The sequence below is a fragment of the Pyrgilauda ruficollis genome, unplaced genomic scaffold (assembly GCF_017590135.1).
Source record: "Pyrgilauda ruficollis isolate IOZ18807 unplaced genomic scaffold, ASM1759013v1 scaffold25, whole genome shotgun sequence".
NCBI lineage: Eukaryota > Metazoa > Chordata > Aves > Passeriformes > Passeridae > Pyrgilauda > Pyrgilauda ruficollis.
The window spans coordinates 221,882-244,382 of record NW_024523822.1 but is presented as its reverse complement, the minus strand read 5'-3'; the positions used below and the strand labels follow the sequence as shown (position 1 = coordinate 244,382).

The 22,501-nt window shown below is 37.1% G+C and overlaps 1 protein-coding gene across 1 annotated transcript in view; it reads left to right on the top strand.

Annotated features, from left to right (window-relative positions):
• ARSB (arylsulfatase B) overlaps positions 1–22,501 on the top strand; it is a 62,215-nt gene that overhangs the window by 28,466 nt on the left and 11,248 nt on the right. Inside the window, exons 5-6 of the mRNA XM_041470920.1 lie at positions 1,783–2,026; positions 10,270–10,340. Of these exons, the coding sequence (XP_041326854.1) occupies positions 1,783–2,026; positions 10,270–10,340 (315 nt within the window). The remainder of the gene's footprint in view (positions 1–1,782; positions 2,027–10,269; positions 10,341–22,501) is intronic.

Genomic DNA, 22,501 nt, shown 5'->3' with positions numbered 1-22,501 from the left:
TCTGATTCCTCTGTATGTCCAAACTGTGCTCTAATACAGTGTGGATAGGATGTCTTTTATTCTAAGGCCACCAAAGGTTAAAAGCTACTGAAAACTCTGTCCCATGAGTAGCTCTGACAGGAATTCCTGTTTACATTATGAGAAGAAGGAATTGTTGAAACTGATTGTCGTGGTTTGACATAGTTTTTTGTTTTTTTTTTTTCATTTTTGTTGTAACCAGCAACTGCTTTAAGTTCTCAGATCTGAGAGCTCAACATTGTTGTGCAAGAAATAACAGTAGCAATCTTCATTAATTTCTTTTTAATCCAAAAATGCAGGAACATGGGCTGGAAGCTGGAAGCTAGTTGGGCCACAGGATGTTTAACTCTTTTCAAATAATTATTTTTTTGCCAAGTGTTTCATTTAGCTTAGGCTTCTGCCTTTCAAAGTTTTCACAAATATCCATGTTTTATTCCTTTGTAGATCAAAAGTGGTCTTTTGTGTGCAGTAGAAAGATGTGGGGGTTTACATTGATCCCTAACTAAAAACAGAATCACAGAATAAGCTGAGTTGAAAGGGACTTGGAAGGGACCCTCAGGGACCGTTGAGTCCAGCTCCTGGCCCTGCACAGGACCATCTCCAGGATCACACCATGTGCCCAAAAGTATGTCCAAATGCTTCTTGAACTCTTGTCAACCAGAAAGAAAATTTTGTTCTGGTTACAGTGAAGTTCTTCTGTGAGAGGTTGAACTTCTTGTTTCTTCCCTCAAATTCATGGTTTTTAATTAGAAAATACAATACAAACTTGTCAAATTACACTGAATATCAGTTCAGCAATTACTATTTGAAATAATTTTAATGTCATTAAAATAGAGGAAAATTATGCTTAACAGAATTATTGTCAGCTATGACTCTTCTGAGAGCATTAAAGTAGGTTTGAACAAGAACAACTTTATAACAGTACTGAAAGTAAATTCAAAGAATCATTACTGTTAACTTCAAGGATCTAGGTTTTTTCCTGAGCGTGGAAGCTTGGTCAGAAAGAGTTAAAAAGAAAAGCATACCATGAGCCATCTCTAATTCACATAGATTTTTCTGTAGTTGTGGTGATTCAGCTTTTTCTGTAACCATCTTATATATTATCCTCACCAAACATAAATTCAGTTTCAGAATCACTTCAGTTATGTTAACTAGTTTCAATTCATTTTATTAGGGCTTTATCATTCTGCCTGAGGAGAAGGAGATTCTGTTTTGTCTAACCTTATGTGTGGCTGCCACAAAATATGGAAAAAGCCCTGCTTTTAAACTAGGTGGGCGAGTATTGTCCTGAGACTGGAATAACAGGTTTCCATTTCAAGCATGTTATGCTGTTTTGGAAACCAGTGTATTCTGAGTACTAATGATGGCATTGATAGCAACTCTTCTTGTGGTCTTTAAATTACTTGAAACTAAATTTTTGATGTCTTTGGTTCTGAAAGCTTTGGATACCTAATGGTGTTTTGAATCATGGTCAGAAGTTGTTCTTAGCACAGTCTTTCTAAATTACTGCCTTCTGGTATGGGATAATCTCTGCCTAGTGATAGCTTTTTGTTGATGTAATTTGTAGGTGTGAAAACGTAACATATGTTTGTTACTTGGCCCTGATTGTTTGACATTATATGGACACCTAACAGCAGTATGCAAATACTCACATGACGCACCTGTATTGTGAAAATGTTTCTTCAAATGGATGAATAGATGGTATGGGGAAGATTGTTCTGTTTCTTTCTCACCAAGAATTCTTTTTGTTTATTTGTTTTTCAGATAATGGCGGACAAACTTTAGCAGGGGGGAATAACTGGCCACTGAGAGGGAGAAAATGGACCCTCTGGGAAGGAGGAGTGAGAGGTGTAGGCTTTGTTGCAAGTCCTTTGCTGAAACAAAAAGGTGTAGAAAGTCATGAACTCATCCATATCTCTGACTGGCTGCCAACACTGGTGCACCTTGCTGGAGGACACACCAATGGCACCAAGCCTTTGGATGGCTTTGATGTTTGGAACACTATCAGGTAACTTTCGTGTTGAGTCACCAAGTCATCATTCTGGTATGAGCAGAATTTAATCAGCCCAGGAAACAGGACTGGAATGGGGAGGGAAATACTGCCTGTTCCTTTCCCATAAAAAAGGGAAGGTATAAATGCAGTTAATTGTGCTGTCTATGAGGGAATTATCCAGGTTGCAAATTAATCCTGTTTACAGATGCAAAGCCTTCATACAGCTTTAACTTGATATTTTGAATTTTTCAGTATGAGCACAACAGCTCACAAGCATGGTATACTTCTTCAAGAACATTCTGTGATCCTGAAGTATGTTAACTGATTTTGCACAGCATGGAGTACAAGTTAGTAAATTTTATGGACCAAACCCTGCTCTCTACAGAGCTCAGTTAGGTGTCTCTGCAGTATGCATCTGGAATTGGACATACGGGAAATCTGTGCAGACATTAAACTCAGTGAGCATGGATCCCACTTTGATGGTTTGTTAGCTCAGTACAGGACTTGTCAGGCTAGCTCACAGTGTAACCATTTGCGTGGAACTGTGTCATGTTGTCCAGTGTCTTGAAAAGCCTTTGAGATTGAGTACAAAAGTACACCTGACCTGGTTCCTGAAGGTCGAGATGTTGTGACTGATTCAAGCAAGCTCAAATACTCAAAAGCACAGTGCAGACATGCTTAGATTACTGGAAAAAGAGGCAACATAGCTCCAGCTGGGTTATTTCAATGTTCTTTTATTCCACTAAAAAGGATTACAAGTCCTTAAGAACGTAAGTTTCTGCAGAATTTGAAGGTTTTGTGACCAGCCTTTAGTTTTGCAAAAATTGTGTTGGTTTAAATTCCCTTGTTTCTTTGTTTTCTGTGCTGCATGTAAGGTATTCATTGATAGGGCTAAATCCTGTTGTCTGTCTTCGTATAAGTTACATTTATTTTAGTAGGTCTTTGAATATTGTTTTAATTCACATAAGAATAATTTAGGGTGGAAAATTCAATACTGCTAAAGCAGAATAAAAGGACTCACAATTTTATTTCCTACACGTTATTCACTTGAGGATTAATGTTGTGTTTCTTTTGGTAGCCTTTGTTCTGCTTTTATACCAGGCAGAGTATACCATATTATGTGTGTTATCACCTTTTGTCCCCTTCTTTTTTTGTGTTTCTTAGTATCACAGGCTGTGAATTGCAAGAGTTAAAAGCAATTCCTAAACAAGCACGAGCAGGAGTGCTGTCTGGATTAGGGACTGAGATGAGAAATTGAGTTAGAGTAGGCAGATTTGAACCCATGTACCCATCCATGGATCATCAATCTATATGGGTCTTGGAGTGAAAAATAAAAAGCAAAACCAAACCCAACCCCATACACCTCCCCAGAACTAAACCCTGTATCTGGAGTTCGGAATTGGTTTGTCTGTACCTATAGTATTACCTGTTTGAAGCTGGTAAGCTTGATTTCATTCTTAGTGCTGCCTGTGTTTCAGAAGAGCTAAGGGGTGGTGTTCTGCAGTAGCTGGAGTTTACAGGAAGCTCATGGCCTTGTGCCCAGGTGTACTGTGTGGCTCTCTTCCAAGTGGAAGAAGATAACTGTATGTATAATTGAGGCCAAGGATCATTAACTGCCAGGAAGGAATGGAGACTCCCATCCAGCCAGAAAAAGTAAAATGTTTTACTTGTCAGTGTTCCTGTGGGGAAACTTAGCATCAGCAAGATCCAGGATACACCTAAACCGTAGATTTTTCTTCCAGCTACCATTAGAATTCCTGCCTACTTCAGGTTCAGTTTCAAACATGTATTTTTGCAATGGATTCATCTTCTCAGATCAGGTAACTTGAACAGGAGAGTTGTTGGGAAGGATAGGTACAACTGTGCCAGCGCACTGCTGACATTTGCATTTCTGTCTTTGTGAAGGGAACGAATGCAATCTTTACTGGCACTGCCAGGGAGCAGGTGACTACCAGCGTTGTTGGGTGTGTCAAAGAGAGGGCCTCTGTCTGGACAGGTAACAAGTCAGGTTTTCTAACTGTTAGGCTATTCCTTGGTTGACCTTGCAGCCAAAATGTCAAATTTCACATGATTTTCCCATGTAATCAGGATAAATGAGTATATTAAATTTCATGACCATAATTCAAAAGGTCACTTGAGTATTGGATAGCAAACAATGAAGGCACAGTGCCCTTTTGGTGATATCTGACAAAAAGTTCAAATATGTTGTTTTTCTGGGACCAAATGGCTCACAGTGAGTGAAATTATAACTTGCTAAGATTCTAACTCATTTGGAAAAGGAGAATTAATCACTGTGTTACATCTATTTATTTTTTCAGTACAGTCTAATATAAATAAATGCATAAGCTTCTTGTGATTTTTTTTTGGGGGGGGAGGACACTTTCATCCTGAGCCTGCTGGTTCGTATGTGTGTTATCTAAAGGAAAAAGATCATTAATTTGGAACCTTGATTTAGATATTCAAAAGAATATATGGGATGGTACAGATCTTCTCAGAAGTCAAAAAAAATTTAATCTATTTCAGATTAGATTAAAAATATTTAATCTATTTTGATTAAATCTGTCTGTTAATGATCAGTATTTTAAAAATGGGTTCTTAATATGATGTTCATGTATACTAAAAATATAATAATATAATGCAATAATTTATAATAAATATTATACTACTGAAAATGACTATGTAATGTAATATACTATGAAAATGTAATATACTATAGAAATAGGAATATGTATTCAATACACTGAAATTCAACATAAATTTTTAAATGCTGAGTATAATTCTGAAATTCTAGACCAAGATGAACTTTCTATCATGACTTTAAATTACTGGTAGTCCAAATTAGAAATCAGATTAACATGACACCAATTAATATTAAATACTTGTAGTGCAAAGAAGTGCTGAGGGTCACATGAGAGACAAGTGTACCTTTCATACCTTCAGGCCTTAGTTCTGGCCTGAAGAACCAGAAGACAAATAACGGTTAGGAGGAAATAGCAGGAAAAGATGATGTTCAGGAGCACACATCTTGTAGACAAAAATACCTTTGCATTCTTTTTGGTTACCTATACTCTTAAGTTTGTGTCATACAGTGCATGAAACTGAGCAAGTATACTGTTTGGGTTCTCACTGTTTGAGCTCTTAAGTAAAAATTTGCATGGTACTTAAAAGCTCTTTGACAGGGATTTTAACTCTAAAGTTTGTCTTCTCTTTCCAAATCTATCTGCTGACCCTTTGCTGTTTCAGCACTGTATCAATGAAAGACTTAATAAAAGAGGAACGTGATTTTATTTGAAATAGGAACTGAAATAGAGCAGGTTTTGCTCACACTCTCACAGCTAGACAGTCTTACTCACCAAGTGGTGTGTGTGTGTGTCTAGGAAGTCTGCCCCACCACACACAGAGGCAGAGGATTTCAAGCCATCCACCTGGCATTCCCACGCCATGATATTTGTCAACGCATGGGCCCAGCATCTGTTGCTGTGGTGCAAATGTCCAGGGATGCCAGGTGTGAAGTCCTTCAAGCTTCTTCTGTGCTCTTTGTAGGTTGGTTACTGTGCATAGGTTCTAGTTATGCCTGTTTGTGTCCTTTTGATGCTGCATCTGTGTCCTGCATCCTCTGTGACTCCCTGGGGGCCATCACTGCTTTGCCTCCAGATGTCCCTCTGTCCAGTGGAACTGGCCTCGATGTGCTGGGGCTGTGCTGGCATGCTAGTTTGGGTTGTCATTAACATGGCTCATTACAAGGGCCCTTTCCCTGCTCTTGTGTTCATCATGATGTGTTCACATGCAAATTTTAACGCTCTTTTTCCATCTATACCTAGCTTGGACTAGTTTTCTTTGCAAAATTTTGTTGCAGCATGCAATTAAACCCGTACTACGTAATTTTTATTTTTCTCCAAGTACCTTTGTAATGAAATGTAAGTTCCTCTTTGATGTCTTTCACTTCTTTTTGCAAATAACTTAGCATAGTATCATTGTGTCAACCCATTTTTGGATAGCTATCAGATCTTTCCAGACTCAGGTATCAACATTTTATAAAGGTTCATAAATAAAAAATAAATCATAGTAGATTTCTCTTTTCTCTTGCCTTAGATTATTGTGGGTAAGACTACAATATAGCTCCGTGTAGGTATTATAAATAATTTCTGAAAATATGGTGATAATATCACTGATATATTTTACAAAAATAGCAGTTGAGAATAGCAAGAACGATACTAAAATGCAACCAGTCAAGGAGTCTGAATTCTACTACATATTTCCAAGCAAGTATCACAAAAGGCAGTTGCATTTTTAAGAAACATCTGTTCTCCAGCTGCTTACTACTCTGTTGAAATAAAGACACTTGGCAAAGTAGTTTTTCTTCGGTTGATTTTTTTTTTTTTGATACATCTTGATTTTCAGCACTGAATATCTAGTGATATTCTCAGAGAAAATATTTTATTTTGCATTAACAGAAAAATGGAATTGTAGACCACATGAAGCAGTATGATAGGCACTGAGAGATTCAGGATAAAATAGAGTACATGTAACTATTATTTTGTCAAAGCTTATTATTAAGCAGAGAGTTTAAAGTCTTATATATTTTGTAGGGCAAGTTTCATTTTTATATTTTTATAAGGTTGAAATATCATAACTGATTGGGTGTAGTAAATGAAGTAAGATCAGCTTGAATTCTTCTGTACTGAATGGGTGCATTTATTTTAGAAATCAAGCATCTGTTTAAAAAATTTCATTGTTGTGATATAAATTAATGCAGAAGAAGGAGCAGTGTAAAGCTGAGAGTATGTTTATTTCCCACATATCTAAAACATGATCATTTTAGGAAAACATTAAAAATAAAATCCAGAGAAATAGGACAAGGTTATAAAGACTCAGATTTTGCTTAGTGACACTGAGAATGTTTTTGTGCAAGACAAACACACCCTGAAAAACCTTGGATTCCTTGCCAAGGACACCTTCTGGCTGTTTAACAACAACAAAAGTGAAAGATTGCATGTAGATCTTTGTTTGTACTCACTAAGGAATAATAGGGCTTTCGGTATGTTTTAAGAACTTTACAAATCAGAAGAATGAACTAGCTGATTCTCATACTATCACTGAAGTTAGGCCACATGCTTTCATTTAGCTGTTCTTACATAGAGGACTGTTTTGAAAAACACCAGCTTTCAACTGTTTAATTAAATAATAAAGACATATCTTAATTATTCTACCATCTGACAGGGTAGAATAATAACCAGACAATATAAAAAATTCCTTATGTTTAGGGGGAGGGATGACGTATTAGGATATTGAAGTCTAAAAATAAATATTCTAAAATTAGAGCATTGTAATATGTGGTTACCCAGGCAGTTACTAAAATACAAAGGCAGGTTTCTCTAGAGAATATTATTGCTTTGTTATTGTAGCTCTCCTGGCTAGACCATATTCCTGATTCAAAATACCCTTGCAGAACATCTGCCAAGGTGAATCTGTAGTTGAGTCTGTGTTCTCTGTGGAGTTTTGTAAATAGAAACGAGGGCAGAGTTAAGGCACTTCTAGGGAAACAGATCTCTGTTACAGGCGTAAATTTCCTATCTGTTGTCCCCAGAATGTTGTTTCGGTTTTCCTGATGTTTTTTGCTGCGAGGCAGGTGTTTTTTTTCAACATGCAATGCCAAATTCTTTGGCTATTGTTTTGTGATATATGCTGGTTGTGAATATCCATGCTCTGTACAACAAGAATTACTGGAGTAACACTCAAAGTGAAAAGCAGTGCTGTACCATGTAGTAGCTCCATGGAGCTTAATGCAGTGATGCCATAAGCTTCAGAGAGTAAATCTCATGACTATGTATAAATCACATCAAAGGTATTAAGAACAGTATTCTATCCCAGAATAAAAATGGGTTCAATAATAATGGCAACTGCTGCATTAAAAACTTACATTAATACAAGTATAATCTTTACTTTTTGTATTCTATCAGCTGTAATGTAAATAGCCATGTTTAGTATATAATATCCACTGTCCGTGTTAAATTTATAAAGCAAGTTACCTTCAGTCTGCTTGAACACTATGAACGTGCTTAGTATAATCATAGACTCATATGGAATCATAGAATAAGCTGGTTCAAAGGTCACTTAGGCCAACCCTTGTTCCTTAGGCAGGGACATCTTCAACTAGATCAGATTGCCCTTAAGCCCTGTTCACCTGACCTTGAATGTTTCCAGGGAAGGATCATTTACTACTTCTCTGGACAACCTGTACCGGTGTTTCACCACCCTCATCATAAAAGATTCTTTCTTATATCCAATGTAAATCAACTGGCCATCAGTGTAAAACCATCACTGTTTGTCCTGTCACAACAGGCCCTACTAAAAAGTCTGTCCCTGTCTTTCTTGTAGGCCCCCATTAGGTACTGAAAGGCTGTTGTGAGGGCTGCCCCGAGCTTTCTCTTCCCCAGGCTTTACAAACCCAGCTTTCAGCCTGTCCAAAAAAGAAGATGCTCCATCCCTCTGATGGTCTTTGTGGCCTCCTCTGGACTCCCTCCAGCAGGTCCATGTCCTTCCTGTGCTGGGCCCCAGAGCTGCTGCAGCCCTGCAGGTGGGGTCTCAGCAGAGCAGAGGGGCAGAATCCCCTCCCTGGCCCTGCTGGTCACTCAGCACTGTGTGAATACTGAGCAGCACTCTATGAATATTGAATCTATAAAGATGAGAAGTAAACAGGATAAGTTACTTAACTGTGCTGTATTTGACTCTGGTGGAAGATACTGGATTACTCACCATAACTCTGGTGGTTTCTTTCTTTTAAAATATTCTGGAAAATGTGGATACAGCTCAAAAACTGAAAGAAAACCTTCCCAGTTTTTGCAGTTATTGCAGAGTCAATCACAGGCTATAAATTTGAAACCTAGTTTAACTTTTGCTAACTGGTTCTTGTTACTGTTACCTATGAACAGATGGTAAAAGGCATGCTTGAACACAGCTGTCAATGGAGCACTAGAGTTTATTAAACCTAAGATAAAATTTGTTTAAATAAGGCCAAGCATTCTTAAATTAAGAGTGTGACTACTATATACACTTGGGGATGAGGGCACAGTTAGCCTTTCACCCACATTTTGGGAAAAAACATTTTTGTAGCAGTTTCTATACATTGAATTACTGACACTGTAGCTTAATTAATGTAATTCCTCTGTATTAATTACAATAGTATATTACCTGAATACATTTAATCTTTTAGTTCTTCTTGATAGTTCTGTACTCACTCAAAATGTATAATCCAGAAATGTTTTTAGAGATGTAACCAAAAAATATTATTTTGTTTGTTACTGCAGATTTTAAATTACAGGTAAATGCTGTTTAATGATATATTCTATATATTAAAATAACTATATTTTTTAATGTCTCCAATGAGTTTTATATTACCTGAGTTTTTATTCTTAATGTCAAGAAGTTTAAGGGCCCTGGTTGAATTTTTTGTGTCTTAAGTTAAGCTCCTTAATGAAAGAAAAAGCAATTTAAATTATTTGGAAATTTCTGAAAGGATGTATTTAGGTCCACTGTCAGATAATAAATTATTGTCATGTCTTTGTGTAGATATGTTTCTTTCTAATTATGTCTTCTTACTCAGGTTGCTCTTTATAAGGAGTAAATTTCATTTACTCAGTTTTTTAGGTCTGGGATTTACATAGCTTAGAAAATTCATGGGTAAATTCAGAGGCTTATTCCCCACCATCTGTCTGTACTGAAAGGCTAGAAAAAAAGGATTATTTTCTTCTTTAACACAACAAGATTCTAAGTATCTAAATTATTCTTGTGACCTCAATTAGAAATCAAAGGGGTTTTTTTTTTTGTTTTTTGTTTGTTTGTTTGTTTGTTTGTTTGTTTTTTTGTGGGATAGCAATGCTTGTGGTGTTTTTTGAGGCACCCAGCCATAATGCTTCCAGCACTTGTTCAGGTAAGCAGAAAGCATAGCAAGTGCTATGCCAGCTTATGCTGTGAAATTTGACTCTTAAAATTGGTTGTTGTAAAACCCTGCTTAGGTAGGGCCCTCAGTAAACTTACGAATAATCTAAATAAACACCACTGAAGTCAGGGAAAACTTGTGGAGGCAAAGGTTGTTGCTGCTCAGCCAGGAAGAAGTATTCAGATTAAAGTTGATAGTAATCGATTTAGAGTTATGAGCTCACTCTCTACTAAGATGACAGAAAGCCTTAAAATAAAGCATGCAGAATCCTAGTGAGCTATAGGAGGTAATTAACATTTCCTTTTGAAATCTCTCTTAGTGAAGGAAGACCTTCTCCCAGAGTGGAACTGCTGCATAACATAGACCCCATGTTTGTGGATGATTCCCCATGTGAGTATGCTCAAGATTTATTAAACATACAGTTTACCTTCTGAACACTTCTTGTCTTCCATAAGTGAAGTATTTTCTTCCAGGTGGAGCAAAATACAGTAGGATGCCTTTTGCTTTTAAGTAAATAGCCTTAAAATGCAGAAACATCATCCCCTGAATAGTGTAAGTTCTTCAACGTGATCAACATGGGTTTCCTATTTCAGAGAACTCTGAAACACTGCTGAGTAATGAATAAAGTACTTTGGAACAGGGAAATGTTGAGGAGCAGCTGTGTGCCTGAGGTGCACAGTGAGGCACTCTGCCAAGAACCCTTTCCAAACCCTCTCTCCAGAGTTCCAAATGAACTGCTCGCCCCAGTACATCTTGGTATGTCCTTGCAAATGGAAACCTTGAGTTTGTGAGGAGCTGAGAAGTTCCAAGCTGTGTGATTGCTTTTGTTCCATAATCACGTGGGGCTGGATCCTCAATGCCACAATCACATGAATTGGAGCTGAACTTTGCTAATTCTATAGCTCTTTTTAAGCACCATCTGTTTTATGATTCAACATTACTAGTTTGCTAAGGACTACAAGTCTTTCAGGCAGACATTTTTTTCATACAGAACATTGGAACAGGTCCCTTTCAGTGTTTTTATAGCATTTCTGTATTTCATTATATAAAGAAGTAAATCCAGGCAGAGAAAAAGTAGTGCAATGGAGACAGTGATCTGTTGCCTGCAAAACAAACACACGTTGCGCTGCAATGACTGGATGGAAAGGGGTAAGATGGCCTTTTGCAATTCACATCTGGTTCTGTGACTCTTTTCTGAGAAGGAGCAACATTGTGCCTATCTAATGCTGACTGGGCAGCACTGCCTGCAGATACTTCCTTCATGCTGATTGAATTAAGGTCTAGCTACTCAAATTTCGCTTCAAAAAAACGCTTAGTGAGTCATAGGATTCCTGTACAATGTTATGCCCCGGTGACGTATTCTCGGGCCTACTTCAGAGACCGTCTTTTCCTTGTGGGAATGGCTGTGATTGAGTTGTTTGAGTAGACGAATTCCTGGAGTAAGCAGAAGGGGAACAAGCAAAGGAGGTTTTCAGGAACCTGAGTTCTTAGCAAATGTGGCCCCAAACTTCTTCCATGATGCCGTGCTCTGATGATCATTTACTGTTTGCTACATTTATCATGTCCTTAGTTGTGTGCATTGTGTGAAATGTGGGCAAGAAAGCGGGGCTGGGGTCAGAAGCTGTAGTAGGTGCAACTCTTATGCTGCATAAGATGCATTTTTTAAGAATCATGAACAGGGGAAGTTTTATGCATGCCTGTAAATTTACAGGTTTTTTTGTGCCTTTCAAAACTGCAGTAATTAAAACCAAAAACTGAACTCTTCGCCAACACGTTCTCAGGCACCATATAGTTTCACTGTCTCGTCTCAGCAAAGGCCTATTCTTTCAGCAAATTACTTTGTGCCTCCTAGTGAAATTGTGCTTCGTCATATAAGGATTAAAATTTCTATTTAGCAGCCTAAGTTATTAGGAGTAATTGAATATGTATGTAAGTCAGCTGATTTTTACTTACTGTCTGGTTTTCATTTATTGAAACTGAATAAGTTTAGAATTAATATCTAGAAAAATTATGCTAGTGTCTCTATTATGGATAGATTAGTGAGACACAAAACTTGGAATATACAAGCACTTTCAGATTTTCAGCAATCACGGTTCTCTGCATGTTTTGTTGGTTTCCTTTTTTTATTTTTTAAAGCATCTTAAACTGTCCATGCACTCTTCTTGTCATCAAGATGATTAACTGTGTCACTCTAGTGTCTTGCTCTTTCCTTGACTGTTTATTGTTTCCGTGTCCTAACTGTTTTGACATCAGAGTACTCTTTTGCCTATGGTGCTAAAATACATATTTGCAGGTTTTGCTGGGTTCTTTCCAAACTCCTGTACAACCTTTTACCCTCTTTATGCATATTTTGCTCTGGTCCTAGTCTGCTTTGAAAAATCACATCACCTAAATCATCTGATGTCAGATGAAGTATTCCTATTATTCTAATACTTACTTTTATATAGAAATTTGAATTAGAAAATGAAGTAATTACTGGAAGATAAGATTAGCCAAGTCTTTGTGTCTGCAGAGTACCGTAAAACAGCAAATAGGCAATTAAATATCAAGATTCTGTTAAATGTAACCAAAAAAGGAGTTTTCAGGTTGTTGTGGTTAATCAGGCGAGAAGACAGTGCTGTTATAGAGAGTGCTGTTGGGCTTATGGAGAGCATTAAGTTGCTATTTTACCTGCACTCAGGGCAGGTTCAGTGTTCCTGAACTCTTGAGTGTTTTTTTTCTATAATGTATACATTCTTTCACCATAATATATTTTTATTTAATGGATGCATTTATCTTCATCTCTATCAGAAAAAACTGATTTTATATATATATATATATATATATATATTTAATAGCATGAATGATGGGATGCCTTATTAATTAATAGAATTTTTTAACTGAAACAGGAAAACTGAGCTTTGTTCTATTCAGATTTTTTTGCTCCAAAATAAGCCCTCCTTCAGGGAAGAATTTGTGCAAAAGACATTATTAGTTTAGTGGCAAGTCAGCTGTTACAGCCAAGTATCCAATAGAATGTTAAGCTGAAGTAGTAAGACCTGATGTCTTGATTGCAGAGCTAGCAACGTCTCTGCTGCTGTGATCTCTTAGCACTGACCTTGGGCTGTGTGTCTATTTACCACTTGTGGGGTAACAGAGTGTAACTTTTCAACTTCTCAGACTGAGCACTGGTTTCTGATCTCTGAACATCAGCTAGGGTTACTCAAGCAGATCTGATGAATCTGCTGATCAGCATCTGCTTACCTTTTTTCAGGACCTGATGTCCAGTGGCAAACACTGCAGCCCTGCAGTAGTCTTGTATCAAGTAGTGCACTTCTCCTGTTGTCAACAGTAAAGAGAAAACCACTGTAAAATAGTTTGCCTGCAGTTCCATTTTACAAAAAAAAAAGCTCAGGTCTTATTTCACTGACTCCTTCAAATAGATCATCTTTCTCAGAAGATAATTTTTCTTCATTAAAATATAAACCTTCCCTGTGGTCTGACACACATGGGCAGTGTTTTAAACTTCTTTTTTTTTTCATCTTTAGTGCTAAAAAAAGCATTCATCTCCCTGGCCACAGACCTTGCCAGTAGCATCCCTCAGACTTGTGGCAGCCCAGTGGAGTGGTTGGAGTTAAAAACGAGCTTTTCTCTTAACAAAGTGATCTGGTTTGTGGTGCAGACCTGCAACTATTGTACTAGCGTAAGAGCATACAGTGGAATGAAAATAGGGTGGGATCTCCAAAACTAGGATGAGGAGAGGGGCTGGGTTGTGGTCTTTGGGGGCTGCAAAGCCAGTCTAGTGGTGAGCTACTGCCAAGATGGCCAACCTGTCCTCTCCCTTTCCTCTATCCTTCCTTCTTCACTTGTGTTAGATGTAGTAATCACATGGTAATTAGATGATTTTTCTGCTAGGTCAGCTTTCAGATTGTTTTGGGTAGCTAGTCAAAAGAGGAGGAAAGGTTTCTACCAACCAGTGAGCTGAATCAACCTACCCTGTAGCTGTGTGATGGGGAGCAGAGGATCAGTGTATGCTTGGTAGCAGATGGAGGGTCTGGCCACAGGACTCAATAGCTAAGATCAGTTCTGACCATGCTGGGAACCTCAGCCAGAGACAGCAGTTTCATGGAGTTTAAGCTGGTAGGCTGCTGCTGCTACCACAGAGGATATCCTGCCTCCCACAGTGCCTCACCATTGCCCCCCTTTCTCATGGGTCACCAAAACTACTCACAGAGCCAGGCTGTGAACCAGGCCAGGATACTGGCTCAGATTTTAATAATCCTTTTTTTCCCCCCATCTGGGAACATCCATAAGCTGGATAGCCAAGTGCTCATTTTGGCACAAAGACTGGGACTAAGAGGAGTTTTGAGGGACAGGTGAGACTGATTCCTTTGGCTCTGAAATTAAACCCTGAGGTTTCTGTTTCATGATACATGATAAAGTCATCAAACAGGTTTCTGCTAGGGATGAACTTTACTTTCTCCCCTCCCCTTTCCCAGCCACATGCTCTTAGTGCTTATTTTGCATTCATTTTGGCAGTCTTGGATACTTGTGTGAACTGATCCAACTTGCTAGCCTGGTTTTCCTCTGTCATGTGGGTTGAATCTGCACATTGGAGGGGCTGATGGATGCCAGTGGCAACCCAAGGTGGGGGCAAGGAGGGTGTGTGGTTGGAAGAGGGGAGGCAGAGGGAGAGGCAACCCTCCTAGTACTTTCTGGCTGCTTCTGAAACAAGAACCCCACAGGGAAGGAGTGGAAAACCACATCTTCTGGCTGAGCCTTGCTGTGCTAAACCAGTCTGGTGAGCTCTGCAGATGGAGCTGCACCCACACTCCTCAGAGGTGATTGTTCCTCTCCCTCCCTGCTAAAAGCCATGGCTTTTGTCTTTCTGATTGTTTCTTCATCACACTGTTGATTGTTTTCAGAAGTAATGAATATATGTCTCAATTGCTTCATCTCAATGTAGATTTGTTGTTTATTAGAGAGTTTACAATTATGTAAATTTGCTGTGAAAAATCTACTGTCTTTCAGATCTGGGTCTGGAACATCCACATTTTCTGGTAGCTTTAAGGATTCAGTAGTAAAATAAGAAAATTAAAAACAGAAAGCTGAAATTATGTTGAGAGTATAATTTTCTCTGTAATGTATAGGTTAAGAAAGCGCAAATAAAATGCATAAAGTAACTTAAAAATTGCATAAATAAAAAAATGGATTTACATACATTTGAAGAGAAAAGAAACAAAATTATTTTGTCCCATTTTTGTGAATTTGTTCTTAAAAATAAAAAAATAGCCAAGTTGTTGATGGTTTGGCAGCTGTGTGGATGACATCAGCTCCTCCATTGTGAAAGATCTCCTGTCTTTTAAACAGCCTTATGGCATTTCATCAAGTTTTGGTGATTCAGCTAAATAAAAACCCAACTAGTTTTAAGTCTCAATTCCCCTAACTGCTAAACCAAACTTATTTCTGACCACAGTCATTGCTAGATGGCCTGTCTCGAAGCAGCATTGAAACTTTATATCCCACAGAAGGCAATCTTATTTTGAGAATCAAAACTAAATGACATGCTGAAAGCAATTGTACCCTTTAATTCAGAGTTGTTAATCAGAATCTGTCAGTGCACACTGTATTAGCTTTAATCTGACTTGCTAAATTTATTAATAAATCTGGTGACTTTCACAAAATCTTGTAGACTAGAAGAAATGTGTAGCATCAGTTCTCTTCAAAAAGAACTTGAATTTATTTAAATTTGAAAGATGTATTCAAAATAAATATGTTTTGGGTGGCTTTGGCTTAGGCTGAAAAAACTTTTACCTTCATTTAAAATTCCAGACTTAACCATAAACTAAAACTTCAAAGGCGTAATAACAGTGTGGATTACTAATTGTAGTCAATTTATTTAGAAGATATATATTCAGAGGGAGACATCCAAGACAGAAAACTTGTAAAAACATTTTGTGACTTTCCTCCAAACCTTTATTTGCCTAGAGCAAAATTCATCAGTTTTTACATTGCTCTGCTTGACATTTGAAAGAAGGCATTACCTCATATATTGCACTATTAATTGCCAAAATAAATGATTGCTTATAAAGGGCTAGATCTGTTATATGCAGAATGAACATATAATACATTACAATAGAGAAATCTTTTCTCTTCTGGGACTGATGTGTCATTTGTAGACATTAAAATTGCATTATAATGCCTGTAGCATTATATATTATATCCATACATATACCAAAATGATTAATCTTAATTAAGGGGTAGACACTCCCGGGTCCTCTATGTCCCATTTGTTACTAATTTTGCCTAGGTAAAAGATGATTCCTGAGAGTTTGTAGGACAGAAATTACTTCTTCTCCAGTTCTATTACTGATGATCTAGCTTGTTTAGAATTATATAACAAAAAGGGGAAAAAAAAAGAAAAAGGCAAGTGGGCAAAAATTTGTCATAATGGGTTTAATCAGTAGCAGCAGAAGATGCATGGATGAGTGTGCTGGGTGGGTGTTGAATGGGATAAATACACTCCATGTCTGTGACAGGCTTAAGACCCAAAATCTACTCTCAAGTCAAAATTCTGCAGAAAATTGACCTGTATACTCAGCTGATTGAGTTTACGTAGTGGCAGCTGGAATTGGAGAATGGTCAAGAATGGACAAAATCACAGATATGTTCTTTGCTTGTCCAAATTACCATTTTTCTGCAAAATTGTGCATGTGCATGCTGACCATCTGGACTCTGTCATCTTCCCATTTCAAGAAAATCATAAATTGCAATGACCCCCTGGAAGTTTCTAAGGCAAGAGTTGCCGACATAGGACCCTGGATCCCTCAGCCGCTTCATGCAGTGTGCGTTATGCTGACCTGGCAATTTTGGGCAGAGCTCAGCTCCGCTCCTCAATAGGAGGCTGCTATTCCAGCTACCTCTGCTGCCATTCACATCAGAGATAAGTGGTGTTTTTCTTTTAACTGTCAGCTGTGTGAGTTTCTGGGGTGTAGCTCTTGCTGTCAGGAAGTTTGGGCTGTGGTTCTGCATTGCCTTGGCTCTTAGCCCATCTGCATCTCAGCATGAACAATCCATCCCTATAGTATTTAATACTAGAGGATTGCGTGTTTGGTGAGCCTCATAAATACGAATCCCCATGTTTCCTCTGGGATGTAGATAAGCTCTTTTAGAATTTAGAAATGTTAGGTCACTTGATTAGGTGTGTAATGTAAGTATCATGACAGGAATCCAGAAATCCCTTATACTGCTTTTTTATGCTTCATTGTATTCTATAATTATGTGAACATTTTATGTTCTTATGCAAGTCTTGACGTAAATGGTAGATTACATTTTCCAAATTAAATATCTCTGAGCAATAAACCTGAAAAATTTTAACAGAGTATAGGTTGCTAGAGTTGCTGTTCAGTTCTCTTTACCTTCAGCATCCTTACAGTGATGCAGATGGGATTTGGGTGTTTCACATATAAGGCCATCACAACAGGGCATATCTTCAATAATTCATAGGTTCCGTACAATCAGTAAAAATTTGTTTCCTAGAAGAAGTAAGCTTTTGGTTTTTGTTTCCCTTATTTTCCCATTTGAACTGAAAGTTTAACATTTCCTTTTTCTGTCTCTCTTTTTGTGATGTTTAACATTGTAGGCTGTAATATTAAGTTTGCTCTTATTTAGAATCACTTCAATTTTTTTATTCTGTGGTTGTCTAAGAATGTAGTAACCTGGATAAGTGGTTCACCTAGCTAATGTGCACTGGGATTTTTTGCTGCCCTTGATGATTCTGGATTTAACTCAAATCGTTTGTGTGGTGTGGTATTTTTGAAAAGAAATAATATATTCTAAAAGAGAAGGTGAATGCTTCAAATGTGTACTCTTATTGAAATTAAGTAGAATATGTATTTTGAAAGGTAAGAGACTGAAATATGATATTCTAGTATAAATCTTTCCTTTGGAATCAAATGTTGTTATGATAAAACTGACATTAGAAGTAATAATACTAGATCTAGATCTTCATAGCATTTAACTAAGTGAATTAAGATAGGTGAGCTTCACTGTTCAAGTTTGTGTGCAGCACAGCTCTACACCTTGTCAACATGATGTGAGGAAGTTACAGCGTCTCAGGGCTCATCCTCTTCTTACGATCAGTATTCTGTTTGTTCTCCCTAGGTTAAGGTCAAGGCTATTCCTCAAATGTTTTTATTTTATAAAAATAAGAGACAGACTCAGAGTTTTGTAGGAAACTCATTATTGCCATAAAGCAGCAAAAGGTCACAAAATGTCTTTCCTCGGTGAAGTAGCAAAGCCCTTTATTTCTCTGTTAATTCATTGTCACAGTGTAGGTTGGAAGAGCCCTTGACATTTGCAGAGTTTCCTTGTTGAGGTGAAATAATTGCTCTACACATCATGGTTCAAAAAAAGAGGAATTAGTACAAAGTACCTATATGCAAAGGTCTTGTAAACTCACAGAGCCATCTGCATTTCAAAGTGGCTGTACCAAGATTGTTCTTCCTTCTGGCATATTTTCATGAACTTTCACATTAATTAAGGCATTAGAGCTACAAATACTTGTGTAGCTTCAGAAATGCACCTTATAAATGGGATAAACCAATATAAAGGTTGTATTTCTATAACTGAAATAGAAAAATCACTTTCTACTGTCTATGAGCTGTCTTTCAGACAACACTGTAGAATAAGTATTTTATTCTCTACAAACATGAAGGAAAAATTGTCAACTTCAGAAGAATGAGCAGAAAAGCAAAAATGAATTGACTTTATCTGGGTGAAGACATAAAAGTGTAGATGGAAGAAGGTGACTCATGTGACTTTTCAAAATATGTGCAAGACGTTCTTTCTGGTGAGGAGAATTTTCTGTCGGCTGTGGTATAGACAGTCACCTAAACCAGCAATCCACTGACTGCAGCAGACCTAGAAATACCTGTGAAGAACTTGTTCCCCTCTCACATTGATAGTGTTTGTTTTTTATTCTGAAGAGGAAAAATGTTACTTAATTAAACAGTGCTACTCAAAGCTACCTTATAATTTTGAGCTTTGATTTCCATGAGATTTTTTTTGTCTTTCATGCTTCATAAGAAGACAAAAGTCTAAAAAGCACTAATTAATATAATGATTAAATTTTGTTAATGTACAACAAGCAGTGTCTAAACAAAAACAGTCTGTTCCCAAACAAGATACACTTATATATACTTTCTTTAAAACAGTCTAAATGACCTGCTGGGGCTTTGATATTTAACTTTTCCACTATGTTTATGAAGAGTCTAAATTATACATATTTTTGAAAATACAGTAAGTTTTAAATTCAGTAAGTTCTACATTTTCTTTATTGAATGTTAAGATAAATATCCATAACATTTTTTTCCTGCCCGTTTCTCCATCTCTTCCCATTTCTCCATCTCTTTCCAAGACTTTACTCATGTAAGTAAGAGTTAATTCAGAGACAATACAATGAAGCTGGTTCAAATCATATATCCTATGAAAGAATATATCCTAAGAAAGAACAGTCTATACGTTTGTAACATTATCCATTATAATCACAAAATTAAAACCAATTGCTGCATTTTTGTGAATGTTACTCTAATTTCATTTTTTGCAGTTCATTGGCTGAGATTTGCCGAAGTTCAGCAGTTATCAATAAAGGCCTTACAATAATTTGCAGAGTATCAAAGGGATCATAGTGAGACTGGCATTTTTAACCAGAGCTGATTATACTTCAGTTGACTGAGCTGTCTGCTGGAGGGGAGCCAAATTCACGAGCTGAATCAGTTGCTGGAGGAATATGAATTGTATTCATGCTAAGATAACAGAATGCTCTTTGCCAAAGCAATAGGGAGAAATTCTTAAAACTCCTTCTGGAGTTTGCTTTGTCTTGTGCATTTCTTGATGAAAACTTAGTGGCAGGCTGCCCCACAGAATCAAGTCTAGCAAAAGGTAATTCTTGTCATGAAGTTTCCCTTGTATAAAATGCTAGAACTAAACTTGCAGTGTAGCACCAACAAATTTATAGTTCGTCCAAGTGAAACACAGTGCAAAGTTTTCTGTTTATGGTCAAGGGAGAATTTTGCTTGGGGAATTATTTTCTACTTGCATTGAAGAGTTTTTCTGCTTCTGTAGTTATAGGAGAGAGAAAGTTAGAAATGGAAAGTTATAAATTTTTGGAGAACAGCCATGTGTTTGTTTTCATGTTTTCATGTTGTTAACAAACGTGGCATTTTAAAAAACCTTATGTTTATAAATAAAAGATATATGAAGTCCAAGTTTATCTTCCAACTGTAAAAAAATATTAACTGTAACCTTTGTCCTTTAGCTTTTTTATTTATCGATAAAATTTTCTTTGAAAATATAGTCATATCTTGCAGGTGAGAAGTTGATTAATCTGAGTGGTTTAAGATTTTAGGGAACTTAGTATATTTAGTAATAAATTATATTACTGCATTAGAGACAGTCCAGATTTTCAGGGTATGTAAGAGACTTGATTTAATATTCATAAGTGGGAATGACAAATGTAGTACTTGCACTGCTCTCGATATTGTAATCACTGTGGTCTAGGGTAGATAATAAAAAACTTTAATCATGTTCAGTATATAATTTCCTGAAATTTAGAAGGGAAAAAAAATCTCATGTTCAAGTAAAGCATGTTGGTGCTTAATCAAAAACATAAAGCAAAGAAATTAAAACAGAATGAAAATCCATTGGCATTTCTGACACAGTCTGTAGATCCATACTACTTTTGTTCTTTGAGCAGATGAGCAATGTAAATGGGACCAGGGACCATTTTTTTAATTGCTGAAGTGGCCTTGACTAGAAATGGTGTAGTCTGAAAGCTATTTCTCTATTCTTTTGTTCCCTGATTAAACTTTTCTGCAACCTTTTCTGTTTTCCCCAGATCCGGGTACTTAAAAACTGGGAAATACCAAAGAAAATCTGGATTTTTTTTTCTTGGTGTGTGTGTCTACAATTCTGGCTTTTGTGGTGTAATGTAGAGACCTGGGATTTAATGTATTTGTAGACTGTCTGCAAGTCAAACTGTAGGCCAGATCACTTGCAAATGAAAACAACAGTGTGCCTACAGAATATTTTGCATTTGAATGCTTCAAGAAGACATATATCATTGAAGTAAGATTTACAGGATAGTAGAATGTTGAGAATTTATTACAAATGGTGTACCCACTAACTTTCCTTACTTTCTTATATAAATTAAAAGTTTTATGTACAAGTTTGATGTTAGTGGAAATCAAAATAACCCAAACCCATCTGGACATCCCATCACTTATTTTCTGTTGTCATTAATAATATTTGTATTTATTACATGATGTGAAATATAAAGTACAGGCTTCCACAGAGCTGGGGAGAAATCTCTCCTGGAAGATGGGAGGTTGCTCTTCAAAACTGTTTGTAACAAAGAGAATAACTCAGTTGGTTAGTGCTTTTGGTGTGGCCTGGGAATTTCCTCAGGGAGGAAACTATTGGACAGTTGGAAAAATGGTGTTGGAGGAAAGTTCAGAAGATGTGGTTGTGGGAAGCAGTGCTGACCACAAAGAAGAGTTACTGGGTGGCTTCCTGAGTTTTACTGCAGTGAAGTTATAGTTCATTTCTTGACTTTGTGTTCCCATGTGTGGCTCCATGTTCATAAAAAGGACCAAGTGTTTGGTTACCTGTTACCTGAATTCTGCCTTCATTCTGCTGTTTCAGTGCTGCACGGAATTATGTTTAAGTAAACACTGTTTTGATTTTCTAGAACTTCAGAGCATGGTGACATGGGTTTTGGAGCAGGAAAAATTACTCTGGAATTCATTTTCTTCTGTTCATCCATAAGGCTCAGCTTTTGGTATAATTCATGGCAATGTGTGTTCTTATTTTCTTAAACTTTTTCTTTTGAGAATTGGTAAATCATGTATTGGCACTTTTGTTTTGATTTCAGATCACTTTTATTTGAGGAGTTGATTAAAGCTTATGTGTTGTTGCCAAAAGTGATTGTTGTAAATGCAAATGGGGAAGCCTTTCGTATGACCGTTTTGTGGAAAACACATTGTGTCTACTGAGCTGTATGGATAAAGGGGAATTTAGCTTCATTTATTTGATTAAGAGGAGTTGGTAGGGTGCAAATTCCTTGTTTGTTACTGCTGATGCTTAACCAGTCTGAACCAAAGCCCAGAGAAATTAATGGAAAGGTTCCCATTTGTTTCTGGGTAGATTTTTTGAAGATCTAACTGACTTCCCACTGTTCCACAGTTGAGCATTAGTAAGGCACGGGAAGCCTGCCAATCATGCAGGATTTGAGTGTATGCAGGATTTGAGTGTATGCATGTGGTGAGATTTCTAGAAGGCTGAAGACTGCTGTCATGAGAGTAATCTTTATGTGGAATTTGGAAATACTTAAGAAAGTTCTTGATTTTTTTTTTCTTTTTTACCTACACTTCTGCTATTGTAGCACAAAAATGGGGCAAGATGATTATAAGGAGTTTGCATTGTCTGTTGTTAGGAAAGTAATCATGTGTGATATTTTTAACTGCTTGGGTTTTCTTTTTTCTCTTTATTGGGCAACATGTAAATAAAAATTT